The 19,552-nt window shown below is 36.9% G+C and overlaps 2 protein-coding genes across 4 annotated transcripts; one reads left to right on the top strand and one right to left on the bottom strand.

Moving 5' to 3' along the window:
* The first annotated feature begins 4,347 nt into the window (after positions 1-4,347).
* On the top strand, positions 4,348-10,668 carry CSTF64 (cleavage stimulating factor 64). The gene is made up of 10 exons (XM_086252935.1): positions 4,348-4,620; positions 4,866-4,944; positions 5,519-5,693; positions 6,186-6,219; positions 6,324-6,568; positions 6,648-6,725; positions 7,721-7,756; positions 7,842-8,378; positions 8,868-9,122; positions 10,085-10,668. The coding sequence occupies exons 1-10, from the start codon at positions 4,590-4,592 to the stop codon at positions 10,235-10,237; spliced, it is 1,623 nt and encodes a 540-aa protein (XP_086109061.1). The 5' UTR covers positions 4,348-4,589; the 3' UTR covers positions 10,238-10,668.
* Positions 10,669-10,856: 188 nt separating this feature from the next.
* Positions 10,857-14,023, bottom strand: LOC147277469 (monooxygenase 1-like). Of its 3 annotated transcripts, none has more exons than XM_086254930.1 (6): positions 13,853-14,023; positions 13,576-13,759; positions 13,425-13,475; positions 12,627-12,795; positions 12,302-12,530; positions 10,859-11,545 (listed from the first exon to the last, which is right to left on the bottom strand). In XM_086254930.1, the coding sequence occupies exons 2-6, from the start codon at positions 13,740-13,742 to the stop codon at positions 11,010-11,012; spliced, it is 1,152 nt and encodes a 383-aa protein (XP_086111056.1). In that variant the 5' UTR covers positions 13,743-13,759; positions 13,853-14,023; the 3' UTR covers positions 10,859-11,009. The 3 variants fall into 3 exon arrangements, with proteins under 3 accessions (XP_086111055.1, XP_086111056.1, XP_086111054.1); XM_086254928.1 differs by having other exon boundaries at positions 13,576-13,722; XM_086254929.1 differs by lacking the exon at positions 13,425-13,475 and having other exon boundaries at positions 10,857-11,545; positions 13,576-13,722.
* Positions 14,024-19,552: the final 5,529 nt, after the last annotated feature.

Genomic DNA, 19,552 nt, shown 5'->3' with positions numbered 1-19,552 from the left:
GATAGAGCAATCCTAGTTACTTTTTATTTTAAATATAAGAGTGTATTTTGAGACTCTTCCAAGTACAAAGTGTAAAAAAAAAATTTTGTTGCAGAGAAATATCATTTTAGACAAATATATAGCCAATTAGTGTAATCCCTAGTAAGTTGTTTAGCTAGAAATAGCTATATCACCTGCAGAGTTTGTCTTAGCCATAATGCATCTCATGTGAAAACTTTTCTGATATATTTTTTCCCTAAGAAAATATAGGCTATATCCTTTTATTTGATAAGGCAGGAGTTCATCAATCTCAAAAAGAATTTGAGATTGGTTTATCCTATTTCATTTTTATAGGTAAGAAACCTTGTCAACCTACTCAGGCTAAATCTCATATACATGCAATCACTCTTAAAGAACATGTATTAGTGATTTTACCTTTGTGAAACTCGATCCTTGCTCACGAGAAATTAATGTGTGTGATCATAACATAACTTACCATGTTTATGTTAAATACAATCTACTTAAATTATAATATGTGTACAATCATTAATATCTAAAAGTAAAACCCTGAACCCTAAACAATAGTCTTTACAAATTGTACACGTGTTATGCTTTGATTGCGCGTATTGGTAACACAACAACAGTATGTCATGCGATGTTACGGTCACACACAATAATTTCACCCTTTTACCATTTGGAACACTTGTTGAAGTTTTCTCCCATCCCATTGCTCCACATCAGTCCTAGCTGTGGCAAATAATCCTAAATATCTTGAAAGCAAAGTGGAAATTTTCTTCTCTTTTAAATCTCTGTTTTTTTTTTTCCTCTTGGGTATATATCAGTTGAGTGTTTTGTGCATGTACTCATGTACTCATGTAGTCATGTTTGAATTATTGTATTAACTCAATTAGGAAAATGAAAAAGAAAAAGAGGTTAGATCTCCTAACAACATGTGTTTTTTGGGACTAATTCTAACAATGTATGTAGGTTGCATTTTCTTCTTGTAAACCTCAATTTGCAATTTGTATTTATTTGCAAAAAAGAAAAAAAAAAGTGTGATTCAACTGATTGTCTCTTTTGGTGCAAGCATGTGGATGAAATTTATTAACAATCTATTTGATGGTTTTAAGTTCATTTTGTTGAGTAATGGGTTGTGTGTGTCTATGTGTGTTATTTCGATTCTATAATTGTGTTATTTTCTTACTTAATGCCAGACAGAAGCAAGGATAATTTCTCTTCTTCATTCCAAAATCCTCTTTCAAGCTGAATATAGCAGTAAAATGTGAAAGGAATAAGACCCAGGAGATGATGCCAGACAATAAGAAACTTTGATTCAAGACTCAGTCATGTATTATGTATTTTTGAATAGCCAGATCGAAACATATTTGGATATATCAAGTTTAATTATGTATTTTATAGTTTGGCTACATCTATGAAGGGAAATTTTGTTTTTTTATCTCTCCACATACAATGGTCTATTTTGTTGGAAATGAGAGAAAGAATGATACTTCTCAAATTATTCATCTTCATCAAGAGGTTTATACTAGTAAAAGCAATAATTAATGTTAAAAAAAAATCATGTTGACTTTATAATGTTAAAAAACTCGTGTTTTACATTTAAACATTTAAAAGTGGACGGGGTTGATCTTTCTTTTTGGGAGTGTTGGTCTGTTATGTGCATCATCAGTTAATCAGTTAATCAACTCCTAGTTTCAAAATATAAAACTAATTGGCTACTAATCTCATGATCAAAGCTCAATTAAAGATTTAAAATTTGTCAATATTTCCCAACAATCCCTCAACTTGGAGCATAGATTTTTCAAGTGTCCAGCTTAACAAGTGCCAAATTAAAAATCTTGTAGTTGAATTTTGTCCAAACCAAAACCAACAGTCGATTTCGGTCCAACTAAGCAGTGGTTGTCCAAATTAAAAAGGCCAAAGTTCACTTTTGGTCTTTATAGTTTGAGCTAAGTTCCATTTTGGTCCTTATAGTTTTAGGAGAGTGTACTCAATTCAGAATTTCAAAGACTTTTTTTAAGTGACAGACTTTCATAGACTTTTAGAATTATAATAGACTTTAAAATAGTTTTATAGACTTTTATAGACTTTCATAAAGTTTTATTAAAAAACTTTCATAGACATTGATAGATTTTCAATGACTTTTTGATACACGCGCGAAAAGTCTTGGGGGGGAATTCTTCTGTATCCTACTGCACAAGTTATAGTAAAGAACACAAAAACAAAAAACAAAAAAACAAAAATTATTGATACGCCAGTAGGAAACCAGCAATCTATTGTTCTTTTCCTTGGTCTGTTAGTTGAGTATGTATACAAGAATATGGAGTAGGTGGGAAGGGATACCTCTTCAAGTATGTTGTTGAAAAGGTTATCTTTCAAATAAGTAGGGACATGATCACCTAGATGACTGTCAAAGATGGCAAACAATCCAAGGACGTGATTTTTCCTTTTTCTGTATTCAGCAACATGGAAATCCTCCATATCATGACCAGATTTGCCTTGGACTAAGTGGAATCCATGGGCCACTTTGATAGAAGAGGACTTACTCCGCCCTTTTCTAGAGTTTGAAGACGACGAATAAAGGCATGTAGCATTCTGCAATGCCAATTAAACAAATAACAATTGCATGATTGATTAGCTTTCAATCTTTTTGGATGATGGAAATATTTTTGGATATAGTTTTGTAAGTGCAGGTTGAAAGAAATTCCATTAATTGAACGCGATGAGTAATAGAGATAGAGTTTGAGCATACTATACAGGAGTTGGTTGATGATGGAAGAGGAGCTTAGGGCTTAAAGCATAGATTGCAACAGTATCAATGATAAGGAATATGTGTATCAATGTTAGAAGGGACATACACGCGCGCATGCAATGCTAAAGGAGGCGAAGAGAGAAAAGGGGAAGCCTTTCTCAAAAGTCTTTCAAAGTCTTGGGGGGGGAATGGAAGAGAAATAAGAAGATTTGGTATGTATACTTTAATGCCAAAAGTCTTTCAAAGTATATAAATTTGAGAAATCTATGAAAGTCATGGACATTTTGAGTACCGTATGACCTTCATAGACTTTTAAAAAGTCTTGATTGAGTACCCTCCTGACTTTCATAGATTTTTTAAAAGTATATAAAAATCTTGATTGAGTACCTCCTGACTTTTTAATTTAACAAAAGTCTTTAAAAGTCTTGATTGAGTACACCCCCCTTAATTGTTATGATTTTGATCATGTAGTTTATAAATTTGTAATTCAAGGACATATTAACATTTTCATTATTAAATTGTTAAATTTGTTGTTCTTTTGGTCATATACCTTACAAACTATTTCAATTTTGATACTGTATTTTACATACCATTAGTGATTTAATGACTAATTAACGAATTAATTGACAAAAATGTTAACGTATCCTTGAATTGCAACGATTTGTAAATTACATGATCAAAATCATAACAATTGAAACTACAGAGATCAAAGTGAAACATAACTCAAATTTTATGGACCAAAAGTGAAATTAAGCCAATTAAAAATTACGTAGATGACTCTTTGTTATTTATAATAATTGTCAGGTATTCTTAGTAATTAATTCAAATTAATGCGCACACACAAAGAGAAATAAACTTTAAAACTCAAAAAACATAATTGTTATTCATAAAATGATAAATAAGTCCATCCTATACCCCCAATATTTAATCAACTTACTTAATGTTTTGAATAATAAAAAAATCCACGTACCTTATGAAAAATAAGCACACATTTTAAAAGAGAATTGTTGAAATTGACAAAAAAAAAAAGGAGGCGTTGAATAAACATGACCTTGCACGGGACCCCACTTTTCGAGCGCTCGACATGTCCTTTATGTTTTTTACGCACCAGACTGATGGCCTTAATTCGACAATAACTCTGCAGTGACAAATGGTAATAATCATTGTTACAGTTGAAATTAGGGTGAATATGACTCTATAAACTTGAATTTTGTATTTTATGTTGGTTTTATTAAATTTGGACATGTTTATGTAAAAAAAAGACATAAAGTATATATAATTATTATTCTTAGGCGATTTCTTAATAATTATCTTTGTACAATAATAATGATTATTACTGTCAAATAATAACAATATTGTAAAACAGGGGGAAAAAAAAAAAAGCCCCGAGTGTTCGAACTCATTCAAGTAGACCGGTTTAGCACCTATTTTTTTTTGGCCAGAAAAAAAAAATCCTTGTTAATTACTTGAAAACATTAAAAATGTACTTTTTACTTTTTACTTTTTTACCATTTACTTAAACAACACCTAGTCTATTAAGGAATGAGATTATGAGACACAAATATGGAATGACCCGTGTGTAATTAAAAAGAAAAGGCCAGAACATTCAAAGGGGTATAGTTTCTGCCTTCCTGCGCGAGATCTTCTCTCTCGTTCTTTAGCTTCTCGTTCACTTCGAATTTCTCAAATTCCGAATTTAATTCGTCTTAACGAGAGATTCTTTATAATTCTACTAACATTTTATCGTCATAGTTAACACCAAACAGTGAAGAGCGAAGACAACAAAAGAATGGTAACGAGGAAGAAGATGAAGCAGCGCTTCACCTTCTTCTTCTAATTCATGGCCGCTTCTCAGCACCGCTGCGTTTTCGGTACTCCCTCTTTTATTCGTATTCGTTTTCTGTTTGTTTCCCGGGAAAATCTGTTGCGAATTAAACATGGAATGATGAAATCTCGTGACTTCGGTTTTAATTCGTACTCATTTGCATTGAGTTTGAATGTCAATTGCCTTTTGGCCTTAATTTCTTAAGGGTTTTGCAGAAATTGGATTGAAATCTTATCGCGGTATTTTTTTAATTTTGGGTGTTTTGTCTGGTTGAATTTGTTGTGATTGCAGTTGGGAATATACCTTATGATGCCACTGAGGAGCAGCTTATAGAAATCTGCCAGGAGGTTGGCCCTGTTGTATCTTTCAGGTCAGTGAGTTGACTCAGTTCCCCCATTCACTAATTTACGATTCAACAAAAACCTTTTTTTTTTTTGGACAGAAACCCTTTTCTTCATGAACCCTAATATCATGTGTTTTAAATTCAAATTCTGCTTTGTGATTCGCTTGGAGACAGAGGTATCATTATAGGAATAATAGTTTTCTAAAGAAAAATATTTAATCTTTACTCTCAAATTTATGTCTAGTTTTGATGTTATTCTGTAATTCTACACTAAAGACGAAGTTGAATTATTAAAGAATTTAAGTAAGTTATTGTTCTTGTGCTAGTTTCTCTTGCCAATACACATAGTCACAAACTTTCTTTTCAAAGTGATTCGGGAATTGAAGCTATATGTTTTGCATTCCTTGTTAGCTATTTTCATTTAGAAGCATTCACATTTCATGAAACTATATCAGTTAGAGAATCCATATGAGCAGAAATTATAATATTTTGTACATTATGAAGTAGGTGAGGTGTAAAGGCTACCCAGAGTTTTGGGTGGGTTGAGAAAAGAAGACTTTGTTTATATTTTTTCTATATATGTATCCTTTTTTTGTTTCAGATTAGTTATTGATAGAGAGACTGGGAAACCAAAAGGTTATGGGTTTTGTGAGTACAAGGATGAGGAGACAGCTCTAAGTGCTCGACGTAATCTTCAGGGGTATGAAATCAATGGCCGGCAACTACGAGTGGATTTTGCTGAAAATGACAAAGGCACTGACAGAAATCGAGAACAGGTAATTAGGAGAGTTTAGACTACACTGGTTTTCTGTTTTTTTGTTGATTTTCTAAATTTCTTTAAATCGAGAACTGATAATTAGGAGAGTTTAAGCTACACTGGTTTTCTGTTTTTTGTTGATTTTCTAAAGTTCTTGAAGTAATGTTATAAGCACTGTTGTAGCCTACTTTGCTCTATATGACCCCTGTCTAAATTTCTGTTAGATAATATTGTTGGTTTTCTAAATCCCTGCCTTTCAAATCTTTCCATTTGGTTGAGATCAGTCATAGTAGTGCTTCCTAGGAAATGCAGCCAAATAATCAATGAGTCAAATCAATGACCTTGATATACAAATAGCTATAGCTTTCTCTCTCTCTCTCTCTGGGTGTGAATTTAGTATGATACTAGACCTATGTTGAAGTTACGTTCTATGGTGAGTTGATGCCAGAAATTCATGCCTGGTAGCTGTGTATAATGTCAGCTTTGTAAGTAACTATTTCTCTTCTTGCAGGGTCGTGGTGGACCTGGATTGACTCCAAATGTTGGTTAGTTTTTATTTTTTATTTTTTTTGTTTTCTCTGAGTTATTATTTGACTCACTTAAGAAAAACCTGAAATTGTGTTATGTTTTTCTTATGGATACATCATAGACCCTCAAAAACAAGTGGGCGGCCCAGCAGTTCATGGGGAATCTCTTTACCATCAGCCAATTGGTCTCCATATAGCTATAACTGCTGCTGCCGTCATGGCAGGAGCTCTAGGTGGTGCTCAGGCTGGTTTGCAGTTAAATCAAAACGGCTTGCAGAATCAATCGGCATTGGCCAATGATCCTTTGACACTTCATCTGGCCAAAATGTCTAGGAGTCAGTTGAATCAAATTATGTCAGAGCTCAAGGTGAACACTTGACTGAAGCTTATCTCTTTATTATGGATAGCTTTCCATCTTGTTATGTTAATGCTTTTTCTGATAATAGGTAATGGCTATACAAAACAAGGAACTAGCTCGTCAGCTATTGCTTGCAAGACCACAGTTGCCAAAAGCTCTTTTCCAGGTAAATATATGCTATATTGGTGTTTATGTTGGACACATTTTAACACATTAATTTTCTTTTTCTGATACTATCGATTTGTTGTTCAAATTGGGGCTGCTTTTGCATATTATGTGTATTTTATTTGATAAAGGTTTTCCTGATGTCCTGCATAAACTTCCCTGAACTGAGGGTATGATTGAGTTGTGTATTATTGGTTTCCTTCTCATTCAAGGGCCTTTGAATATGCTTTCTAAGCAGATTTTTCGCTCTCTTATGTCAACTTCCTCTTTATACCATTCTTTACTTTTAATTCTTCTTGAACAAGGTGAAGTTGTTTGAATTTACTAGTAAAAAGGAGACAAATTATTGCGTCAAAGTGGAAGTGTCCTTACAAAATAAGGCACATTGAAAGATCACCAAGCGTGAGCATTGTGTTTCATTCTTTTTAATATACATTTTACTGGTTGCACTACCATATGATAACTTTGATTAAAAATAATCTCCTTTTGGATAATGTGGGCTGGACTAAGCCCCTCTTTGACCATACAAATAAATACCAAAAAATTTCTTAAGAATTACAGTTAAAGTCTTAGTGTAACTTTAGATACTGGTTGAGGTGATGTTCCCTTTGCTTTATTGTCACAAACTCTCTCCCCCCACCCTACCTCTAATCTGCATGTGCTCACTGGTCACTTACTTTATGTGGCTTAAGGTATCTGGGTATTAAATAACTTAGTGAATTGCTTCTTAGAGGGAAATTTTGGGGTGATAGATGCATCGAGTTTCAAGTCAAGAGAACACTCATCTCCATGCATTGAGTATTTGTATGTAAGAAGTACAGGGTTTCTTGTTTCTGTGTTGGTATTTTGATTACCTGCTAATGATAATAGATGATTCTACAGTTCTGGCAGAACAGAGGGTTAAGATATCCATAACCTGTTTTACTTTTGCTTTTGTTATGTATTTTTGTTAACTTGTTGTCAATAGTAATTAAAAATACTAAACTTTGTTTTCAGGCACAAATAATGCTAGGAATGGTGACCCCACAAGTGGTTCGTTTCTCTTCCTGGAACTATTGTCATATCATTATTGTTCTGTGCTTGTACTTGCGTAACATTTTGACTCCCCCTTTTTCAGTTGCAGATGCCAAATATCAGGCAAGTTTCAGGTCAGTCCTCACAGCCTCCATTCAATGAGGGCCAGCAGGGTCAGCCACCTGCAGTTCAAACTCTTCCCGAGCTACCCCCTATTGCACAGAATAGGTTGCAGTCTGGGTTGATGTCCAAAGTGCAGGAAGGCCAATTTTCTGCTGTGCCTCAAAATTCATTGGTTCGAAGCCAGTTTCCTGCACCGCGACTACAGCACATGCAGCCTCGAATGCAGCTCCCACAACATGCAAATCACCATGTTTTGCAACAGGCCACATTGCTAGCGCAATCTGGAGTTCCAACACTTCCTCCTATGCATCCCCAGTCGTCAAGTGGTTTGTCTATTAGACCACAAAATCAGGTTGCAAATTCTTCTACTTTAAACCAGAAAATGCAGCCTCCATTGTTACAACACCCTGGTCAGGTTGGACCTGCAACTTTGGGGCATAACACTCAGATGGTTCATCCAAATGCTACTGTACAGCAGTCTTCTTTACCTCGTCCTTTATCTGATGCCAGCTTTCAGGTGCCAAATTTTTCTCATACTTGTCATTTGAATTGGCAATATTAACATCTCAATTGATGGTTGCTTTCAATCCTAGTTTGGCAAGATTTACGTGTTCTTTAGCTTTTTATTTTTATTTATTATTTTTTTCAATTAGGAGCAAAAAATTCAATCTTCTTTCCTCATCTTGGATGTATGCCTCTGATTAAAAAAGAGGAGAAAAAAAAAGATGATTAGTTGTATTGGTGTATAAGAATGCTTAGTTACAAAAGTTGAATAGGAATTTTACAGAACTTATTTTGCTAGGAATTTGTTTTGCATTTGTGTAGTTGCACTTGTGACTCTTGATCTTTTATAACGAGGGTAACTGGTTTTTCTTTTTCTAACAAAATATGTAGAAGTAGGGTGTGAAAAACTACCCACCCCCTCTGGTCTTTAAAGGGTTTTAGTTATCTTGTTTGTTTTAGTCATTGTTAATATGAATGTGTTATCTTGCTTTATTTGTAACAGTCTGGACCCTCGATGTCTTCGGGCATCTCACTGGCAACCAACAAGGATGCTGCTAGATCTTCTCAAGCGGTTAGTGGTTCTTCTGGATCAGTTAAGCGCCCTTCAAAACTAATGAAACTGGACGATGGAAGGAGCACCTCTTTCTCTGAAGGCAATGGATCTGCATTGTCCCATGTTTTTGGAGCTGGCTCATTGCCTGGGAAGCTTGTTCCTAAATCCGGAGAAGTGCAATACTCCGAGAAACCAATTTCTCAGGTAATGTCTTCCTTCGGTTACAACAATGGTTCACATTCATGTAGTTTTTCCTTCCTGCTTCTTTGGCATGCTTGGCTGGTTTGGTCTTTGAACGGAAATTATTCTGTAAAAAAGCTGTCTTGCTGCCCAATGCAGAGATTTTTTGGGTATTTTGAATAATTGTTCAAATGCTAGCACAAATTTTGAATAAGATTATGTTAAAGTAGAGCATCGAACCTAAAACCAAAGAGACCTAAGATTTTATATATTGAAATGTAAGAGTTAGAAGATCCAATGTAAGAAATTATATTCTCGACATGTTCCCCTCACATGTGGCCTCACGGAGCCAAACACGTGAATCAATTATATTGAGTGACATAGAGCACATGTGGCCAAACTGGGCCTGACATGTTGTAGGTAAAACATCCAATCCAAAACCAATTGACAATGAGTGTGGAGTAAGTGAACAGTAAAATAAATTATAAGCTTTGGAAGTAGGTGAACAATTCTTGTGAGTTGAGTTGGAGTGAGTCTAAGACACCTTCTGATGATTCCTAACTCAATATCTAACTCAAATCTGAAGGCCATGATGATTTCTAGCAGATCATAGCTTAAGAGGTGGAGAAGAGGATTAAAAGGTCCTGTTGAGAATTTCTCAATTTACGTCTTTGGCCTTTTACTGGAATTCTAGCTTTTTACTAGTTGAATTGCCAAAAAACTTTAGAATGCTAGCACATAATATAATGCATCGACAATATGGGACACAGGCTTGGGGTACTACCCACAAAGTTTATGCTTTGATCATATGCGAGTGCAGCTGGTTTATTCTTTTTTCACGAACATTCTTTCTCAGAAAGAATTTTTGCCCTTGAATTTTACAATTTACTCTAGAATGCAGTTTATACTATTTCTTTTTGGGCCAGAAGATACTCCTATTTTGCCATTTGATCTGAGTATCTGACATCGTCGTTTCTCTTTCTCAGCCGTCTCAGCTTCCACCTGGGGTGGAGTCTGCTCTACTGCAACAAGTTTTGAGTCTAACACCTGAAAAATTGAGTTCACTGTCACCGGAGCAACAACAACAAGTCATTAAGCTCCAACAGATGCTTCGGCGAGATCAGCTTCAGCCATCTTAGTAGACAGTGTCATAGATAAACTGGTTATTTATGCAGCAATTTGTTAGGTGCGCAGGCACCAACTTGCTTGCTAGGGCAAAAAGCTTGCCATTGATTCAATCAATTTTGATTGCTTGTAACATTATGTCAACATAAGAGTCAGATCAGAGGATCTGCAGTGCATGAGCACTATTCCATTTATGTAGCTTATATATAAAGGGTTGTGTTTAGTGTAGTCAGTAAATTGGTTAGAATAGGAAAATTTTTGTTTATTTTGTGTCACAACATTTAAAGTTATGTGCCAGTGCTTACAATTGTTGCTTCACTTTTAAATAACTTCATCTAATTATCGTTTTCTCCAAACAATGCGTCCTTGTGTTGACATAAACTGCAGGAAGAGGACTGCTTCATGTATTGCTTCATTATTATTATGTATTGTCAGATTGTGGGTTTCTCCAGACTTGTTCTGTTATTTTATGGTTATTTAAGTGTTGCTTGAGAAGATTGGATAGTTGGGATACCTAATCTTTCTTATGATGCATTAGACAATATGTTCAGTTTATTCAAGAAATATATAAGCAAAAACTTTGATGCTGTTCATAATATACTTATAGGATAATAATAGTTTCGCTCTTTACATTAATGGGTGGTGATTAATAGGTGAAGAATCCTTATCAGTACTGAAAGGAACTACTTAATTGAACACCAAAGGAAAATGTTACTTTTGCTAACATTTTATAGGACATGACTGTAATTAGATACATAATTAAAGTCACACAGCAATAATAAGTTGTTAAAGGCGTCCACAATCATACCGAGTGTGACGAGTTAGATCTCTAAAAAGAGCTGTCACCAAGATGATACACACAAATTTCACCACCAATAAAGAATTTTGTTCCAGCAAACCACAGAGATAAGTTTGTGTTGACAGTTGCACCAGTCTCATCCTTCTTTCTTTCACATATTCAGCCAAAGCTTCTCCAAACTTCCCCATCATTATATTCATAGGCCTTGGGCTTGGTATTTGATCAATTTCAGCAAGCTTTTGTGCCAAACATCTGGCAATAACAATGGCATCTTCAATAGCAGCAGAGCCACCTTGGCCAAGGAATGGACCCATTACATGCATGGCATCTCCAGCCACAGTCACAGTTCCTTTACGAAAGTTTTCTACTAGTATGTCCCATGGTGAACGATATCTCAAACGCGTGTGAGATACTGATTCTTGGTCACTCTTTCTTATCATGTCTATCACTTCTGAAGGATACTCTTTAATTGATTCTAATGTCAATTGCCGAATGAGCTCTGGATCCTTCGAAATTTTCAATTCTGTTCATAAAAAAAAAAAAATGGGGTCGAATTACACACACAAGTATAAGGTCATATTACAATTTTGATGCTTATGAGTAGATTGTTTTCCAGTTTGGTATCTGCAGTTTGAATTTGTCAATTGTATTACTGTAGCTGATTAGCGGAAGAAAATCACTTACGCTGTGATAGGGACAAGTGGTATCAGAGAGAGAGAGAGAGAGAGAGAGAGAGAGAGAGAGAGAGAGAGAGAGAGAGCTAGAAAGGGGCTGGGCTGAGGTGGTCGCAGACAAAGATTGCAAGGGAGAGAGGGTCGGGCTAGGCATGGTTAATTGGGAGGGAAGGAAGAAAGAAGATGAGGTGTGTTGGGGAGGGCTTTAAGGTATTTTCACAATGGGATAAATTTGTAAAATCACTAATTAAGTGATGAAGGGTGTGCAAAAAGAAAAAAAAAGGTGTATACATAGCAGCTCTCATTATGAAATGCTTTAGGGTAGTACAAAAAGACCATAATAGACCTATACACGCATGACATCCGGCATAAAGTCAAATCAACGATCAAAAACTCTGATTTAACCTTGATTACAATAGTTAATAAATTGTATGGCCAAGATTGATAAATTAAAACTACATGATCAGAATAGAAAATGGCTCTAACTATAGGGGGATAAAAATGGTAACTTAGCCCAAAAAAATATCACTTAAAAGCAAGATTATCCGGTCTATTCTATGCATATTCCTATTGTAAATTGTGTTGTTGAAGAGTCAAGGATGTACCTCTACCAGACACTTTCAGGGTTACGAACCAATAAACCAACTTATCATGAATTGGGAGTCTTCCAATTGTGCTCATGTCACCCCTAACTTGGACAAAGTCGTTCCCAAAATTGTGACCACTTGGATACATTGTAAAGCCTCTAACCTCTGATAATAAGAAGAGCTCTGGTGGTTTTAGCTCAAGAAATTCTGCAACTATTGAGTTGGTTCCATCACATCCAATTAAAACCTATCATAATTTGATTTTGGGCTTAATATTTTCTTTGAAAAATTGAGAAATGAAATATAATTGTGATTACAAAAAAGATGTAAGTGCATGTAGTACCTTGGCTCTGATGGTGCTTCCATTCTGGAGTTGAAGAATAGGATGGGAAGTTAATGGGTCCAAGTGAACAGAGATTGCTTGGCATCCAAGTCGTATGGTGTCCGGAGGCAAGCTTTCTGCTAGGGCTTCGATCAGATCAGTGCGTTTCAGGCATCTTGTCTCCCCACCCCTATAAAGTATAAACAGAACATGTTGTTAAGTAAGAACTCGCTATATCTTTTGACTTAACTGGTTAGAACTATTAGGTGTGAGGTTTTTTCATGCTCGAAAATGGGCTCAAGCCATCAACATCGGAAATCAAATAATTAATTAATTATAGAAGAACACAAGGATGTATAGCGGTTCACTTATAAAATTTGGATACGGGCTATATCCACTTATTGTGTTTCGGTTTCACTATAAACAAAATGAATGTTACAAAGAGAGAGCACAAGAGCCTTATAGAATGTGTCTATCCCTCTAAATAAGGTGGAAGGCTCCCCTTAATAATAGATGGGAGGCCCTTCCTTTTCACAATTCCCAAACAATTGGTTATGCCAAGGCCCAACATTAGCAAATAAGGTTTTATCTTAAAACCTCTAGAAGCTAAGTAGTAGATTACCCATCTTACATATTGCAGATTGTTGTATTTTCTATCTGATTTGGGGCTCTAATCTTATTCTCACTCATGTCAAATTATGTAGTTATATACATGCTTCATACTTGCATGAACATACATATATATGAAACATGAAAGAGGTGAATGAATATAAATAGTGCAGAAGCTTTGTGAATTAGGGGTCACATATACTCACTTACCCAAGTGGTATTTCTCTCTGCTTGCCATTATTTAGGCATATGGCTCGGCCCCTATATATGCAGAGTTACAGACATACAGAGAGTAAATTTCATATATACATATGAAAGAAATTAAAAAATAAGTGTTAAAGAAATTAAATGTCATATATACCCTTGAAGTGGGAGGGCAGTCTGTCTGAGCTTTGAACCTACACCAAGCTCATCCAAGGCTCGCCAACCATTTGTCCGAATTGTGATACCTGCTCCAAAGGCACGTAGCTCTTCTGATCTTTCCAACACTACACTTGTAAGACCCTTTCTACATGGTGTTTTGATCATGGTCACAAATAAAATCACTAGAAATTAATTAGCATATGATTAATTAATTAAGCATAGCTTTAATCAATTGTTTTGTTTATAAATCAAGTACTATAAGTGAGACATCAAACCTGTGAAGAGCAAGCGCAGTTGCAAGGCCGCAGATTCCACCACCAACTATCGCAATCTCTATCTCTTCATGACCTGCTTCCATTCTCATCTGTTTTTCTCTCTTTTTCTTGTTAGCTACTAATATGCTTCTCTTTTTTCAAACTTATATAAGCAAGCAGGTTATTTGATTCCTGCACAATACATGGTTTGTCTTTATGCAAAAAAACTTATATAGAGGGGTTGCCAAATGATATTTAGGTGCTTTATCTTAAAAAAATGAAGGTTATTTTCACATCCTACTCATGATGATGCTCTGTAGTTTGTAATATAGTGTAGTAGGCAATTGGAATGTGACATGTATGCTTGATTATTAGATGTCCCTATCTGACTGATTGGGACAAAACAGTGTGTAGTGGCTTTTGGCTACCATAAGAAAGAGTGTTTAGACCCAAACCTCATAAATAAAGTGGTTCTATTTGATACAAAAAAAGGGGTTAAATTCACAAAAGAATGTGGTCTCTTTACAATTAAAGCCAAAATGTTACCCCCTTATCTCATCCGGTCCTTGTTGAGAAAGTCAATGATTTACATTCCTAGAATAGAACGATTCTGTAGGATAGTTTGTATATATATTTCTTTCCTAGTTTGCATTATTCTGTAAATCAATTACCCTGTTTCTAGGACTAGATATTAGGATCCTGTATTACAAATACTTGTAACTTATCATTCAGAAATCAATCAATCAAGAGTAAATTCTCTCATATCAAATTTTACATGGTATCAGAGCCTCTACTGGGCTCTTGATTTTTTTCTTTGCCGTTCTTTTTCACAGAAGAAGAACAATTTTTTCATGGAGGATTCGTCCTCTGCTACCAAGGATGGTTCTTCCAGTCCGTTTTTTACACACCATTCAGACCACCCAGGATTGGTGCTTGTTTCACAGCCTCTCATAGGCGATAATTATGGCACTTGGTGCCGTTCCATGACAATTGCTTTGTCCGCGAAGAACAAACTAGGATTTGTTGATGGTACTGTTCAGAAACCTTCAATGGTAAAGAAACCCACCGAATTTGCTCTTTGGCGGAGGTGCAACGACATGATTCTATCCTGGATCCTCAACTCACTCTCTCCAGATCTTGCTTCGAGTGTCGTCTATTCAGAAACGGCTAAAGAGGTTTGGGATGATCTTCGAGAACGTTTTTCTCAACAAAACATCACTCGTCTGTTTGCAATCCAGCGTGAGATAGCACGCCATCTTCAGAACCAGCAGCCCATCAGTGTTTACTTCACCAAACTGAAGAGTTTATGGGATGAGATGGATTCCTACCAATCCATTCAACCTTGTTCCTCCGGATCTTGCGGAGTTATGAAATCATTCAATGATCAATCTGAAACGACAAAGGTGATGCAAGTATTGATGGGATTAGATGAATCCTATGCGGCTGTCAGAGGACAGATTTTACTCATGAATCCACTCCCCAACATTCGACAAATCTACTCGATGCTGACACAAGAAGAGAAGTCGCGAGGAGTGGCGGCTCAAAACCATATTGAGCCAGCTGCCATGGTTGTCCAGAGCGGCTTTCGAGGGAAAGGGCGTTCCAATCAGTTTGAGCGCAAACCATTGCACTGTTCTCACTGTGATCATGACCACCACACCATTGATACCTGCTGGAAACTTCATGGGTATCCACCTGGCCACCGCCTTCATGGTAAGACCGGAAAGAATGGTGCACCGCGAGGGAAAGGTGAGAAGTCCAATGTTAACTCTGTTACTAGTGCGCCTGCTCAAACTTTTACCTCTGACCAGTTTCAGCAATTATTCAATATGATGCAGAAGATGAGTATTGAATCAAAAACCAATACAGCAACCCAAGGTTTGTTATCTAAAAATTCCAAGCAATGGATTATAGATAGTGGAGCTACGGATCATGTCTCTGGACTTCCCTTGGCACAAGCTACCATCAATCCTCCTTTGCCACCTGTTGGATTGCCTAATGGAAATCGAGTAACTATCGATTCTGTTGGGAATTTTCATTTTGGTTCAAAGATCTCATTACATAACGTCCTTGGCATTGCTTCTTTTTTGGTGAATTTGATTTCGGTTAGTCGGTTAACTCGATCTCTTCGATTTGTATATTACAGGACTTGGAGACGAGGACGATGATTGGTTGGGGACAACAACGTAATGGCCTCTACTACTTGGTGGATTCTTCATGCCGCAAGTCACCACCTAACTAGCCACCACCTACTCGGATTCCTACAGCCCTCTCTGTTACTTGGCATCGCCGTCTTGGTCACCCATCTCCATTGAAACTGCAACTTTTAGCTAAGAATTTTTCCGATATTTCCTTTTCTGCAAATAAATCTTGTGAAATTTGCCCTTTGGCAAAACAAACTCGAAAGTCTTTTGCATTAAGTCATATTCATACTCAACATATATTTGAACTTGTTCATTGCGATATTTGGGGTCCACATAAAATAGCATCACGTTCCGGTGCTCGTTATTTCCTTACACTTGTTGATGATTTTTCTCGTAGTACTTGGGTTTATTTGATGCGTCATAAGTCTGATACACAACAGTTGCTTAAATCTTTCATTGCCTATGCTGACACACAATTTCAACAAAAAATTAAAATCATTCGTTTTGACAATGGGGGGGAGTTTGTTTCCATGAAAGATTTTTTTCGTAACAAAGGGATTGTTTTCCAAAGTTCCTGTGTCTCCACCCCTCAACAAAATGGGGTTGTGGAGCGCAAACATAGGCATATCCTTCAAACTGCTAGGGCTTTACAATTTCAATCTAATCTGCCTTTAAGTTTTTGGGACGATTGTATCCTTACTGCTGTGTATCTCATTAATCGATTGCCCACACCACTCTTTTCTGGTATCACACCTTATGAAAAACTTTTTGGGCATTCTCCTTCTTATAAACACCTCCGTACTTTTGGGTGTTTAGTCTATGCTACCAATCTTCATCCTCAGCATAAGTTTGATATTCGAGCTAGGAAATGCGTTTTTCTTGGGTATCCTTTTGGGCAAAAGGCATATAAACTATATGATCTTAATTCCAAACAAATTTTCACAAGTCGGGATGTTGTTTTTCACGAAACTATTTTTCCATATGCATCATCCTTTACATCATCTCCCTCTCCTGTTATCCCTACTCCTCTCCTAGACCAACCGGCCTCTCCACTAGGCATCTCACCAGCCCAGATGTCCAGCCCACCGGCCTCTCCAATGAGCCACGTATCAACCCACATACCGGCCTCTCCCATAGATCTAGCTTCTCCCACAGCTCCGAGCCAGCCCATTCCTCCTTTGGACCCGGATCTCCTTCTGCCGCAAGCACCAGCACAGACCACCCTCGAAGCCCAATCCGATTCTCCACCTGCCACCTTACACTTGCGGCATTCCACCCGGCAGACTGTTAAGCCCGCCAAGTTTAACGATTTTGTCCTTAATCACATTACGTTGTCTCCAACTGCTTCCTCGCTTTCCGGTCCTGGTACAAGGTATTCACTTTCTCGCTACCTCTCTTATAAGAATTTATCTGCGAAGTATGTTGCTTTTCTAGCCAATATCACTTCCCCTGTGGAACCTACCAGTTATGCAGATGCTCGTCAAGATCCTAAATGGCAATGTGCCATGACTGATGAGATTCACGCCTTGGAGGCTAACCATACATGGACCATCATGCCTCTTCCACTTGGAAAGATTCCTATTGGGTGTAAATGGGTCTACAAAATTAAATATAAGTCGGATGGCAGCATTGAGCGCTACAAAGCCCGTCTCGTTGCCAAGGGTTACACACAGATGGAAGGTATTGATTATCATGATACTTTCTCACCCACTGCCAAACTCCCTACATTCCGCTGCCTTATTGCTCTAGCTGCTGCCCACTCTTGGTCTCTTCACCAGTTGGACGTTCATAATGCTTTTCTTCATGGTAATCTCAATGAAGAGATTTACATGACCCCACCTCCTGGTCTTCGGCGACAGGGGGAGCATTTGGTATGTCGCCTGAACAAATCTCTTTATGGGCTTAAACAAGCTTCGAGGCAATGGTTCTTTAAATTCTCACGGGCCGTTCAATCAGCTGGGTACGTTCAATCAAAGGCTGATTATTCTCTCTTTACCAAACGGGAAGGCAAGTCTTTTACTGCTCTTCTCATTTATGTGGATGACATCTTGATTACAGGGAATGATATTTGTGCCATAAATTGCTTGAAGAAATTTTTGAATACCAAGTTTCGAATCAAAGACCTTGGTAATTTAAAATATTTCTTAGGCATAGAAGTGGCACGTTCTAAATCAGGTATTTTTATTTCTCAACGGAAGTACTTGTTGGACATACTTAAAGATGTGGGATTCCTTGGGTCAAGACCAGCCAGTTTTCCTATGGAGCAGAATCTTAAATTACTTCCTGATAAAGGTGACGTCCTTAATGACCCAGCGAAGTATAGACGATTGGTGGGTCGCCTTATTTATCTTACTATTACTAGACCGGATATTACATATTCTGTCCATATCTTGAGCAGATTCATGCACGAACCGCGGAAGCCTCACTATGAAGCCGCACTCCGCATCTTGAAGTATTTAAAGAATACTCCCGGACAAGGTCTCATGTTTTCCTCCAAAAATTCATTAAAATTGAGAGCTTTTTGTGATTCAGATTGGGGAGGATGTCCTACTACACGCAGATCCACTACGGGATACTGTGTTTTCCTTGGCAATTCACTGATTTCATGGAAGAGTAAGCGTCAGAAGACAGTGTCTTTATCTTCTGCAGAAGCAGAATACAGGGCCATGGCTGCAGTATGTTGTGAGATTGCTTGGCTACAAAGCCTTTTTCGAGACTTGGAAATTCCCCACAAAGAACCGGCCACCTTGTATTGCGACAACCAAGCTGCACTTCACATTGCCGCAAACCCCGTGTTTCATGAACGTACACGTCACATCGAGATCGATTGTCATTTTGTTCCGGACAAAATTCAAGAAGGCAAGATTGTCACTGGTTTTGTTCCATCCTGGAAACAACTTGCAGACATTTTTACCAAAGCTTTGGGGAAGGAACAATTTCAGAATTTGTTAGGCAAGTTGGGAGTTCACGACATCCACTCACCAACTTGAGGGGGGGGTGTTGAGAAAGTCAATGATTTACATTCCTAGAATAGAACGATTCTGTAGGATAGTTTGTATATATATTTCTTTCCTAGTTTGCATTATTCTGTAAATCAATTACCCTGTTTCTAGGACTAGATATTAGGATCCTGTATTACAAATACTTGTAACTTATCATTCAGAAATCAATCAATCAAGAGTAAATTCTCTCATATCAAATTTTACAGTCCTAGTGGCTGATTTTAATTTCACGAGGTCCATCAAAAATGTCAACAAACACATGCACATAGCAAAATTACACAAGTTCCATCCAACAAAATTAATTTACTACCACAGGCTCACAGCACATGCACAGTTGCTAACTTGTATCCACAATGGAAAGAAATTTTAAATCTGGTTTAATGCAAATTGGAGTTAAAATGGAGGTTTGTGAAATTTCAAAGTTAGCTTATGCTGCAGAAACCTGCAGCTTTTCTAATACGGATTTTATGTACTATTTAAACTTCGAATTGCAGGCCTATTTGGTATTCTATTCAAAAATTATTTTTTGTTTTCAAAAATAAAAAAACAAGTTTTAGTCAAGAAAACGTGTTTGG

This window comes from Dryas octopetala, chromosome 8, assembly GCF_963921425.1.
Source record: "Dryas octopetala chromosome 8, drDryOcto1.1, whole genome shotgun sequence".
Lineage (NCBI taxonomy): Eukaryota > Viridiplantae > Streptophyta > Magnoliopsida > Rosales > Rosaceae > Dryas > Dryas octopetala.
The sequence above is the reverse complement of the archived record's forward strand: the minus strand, read 5'-3'. Positions and strand labels throughout refer to the sequence as shown.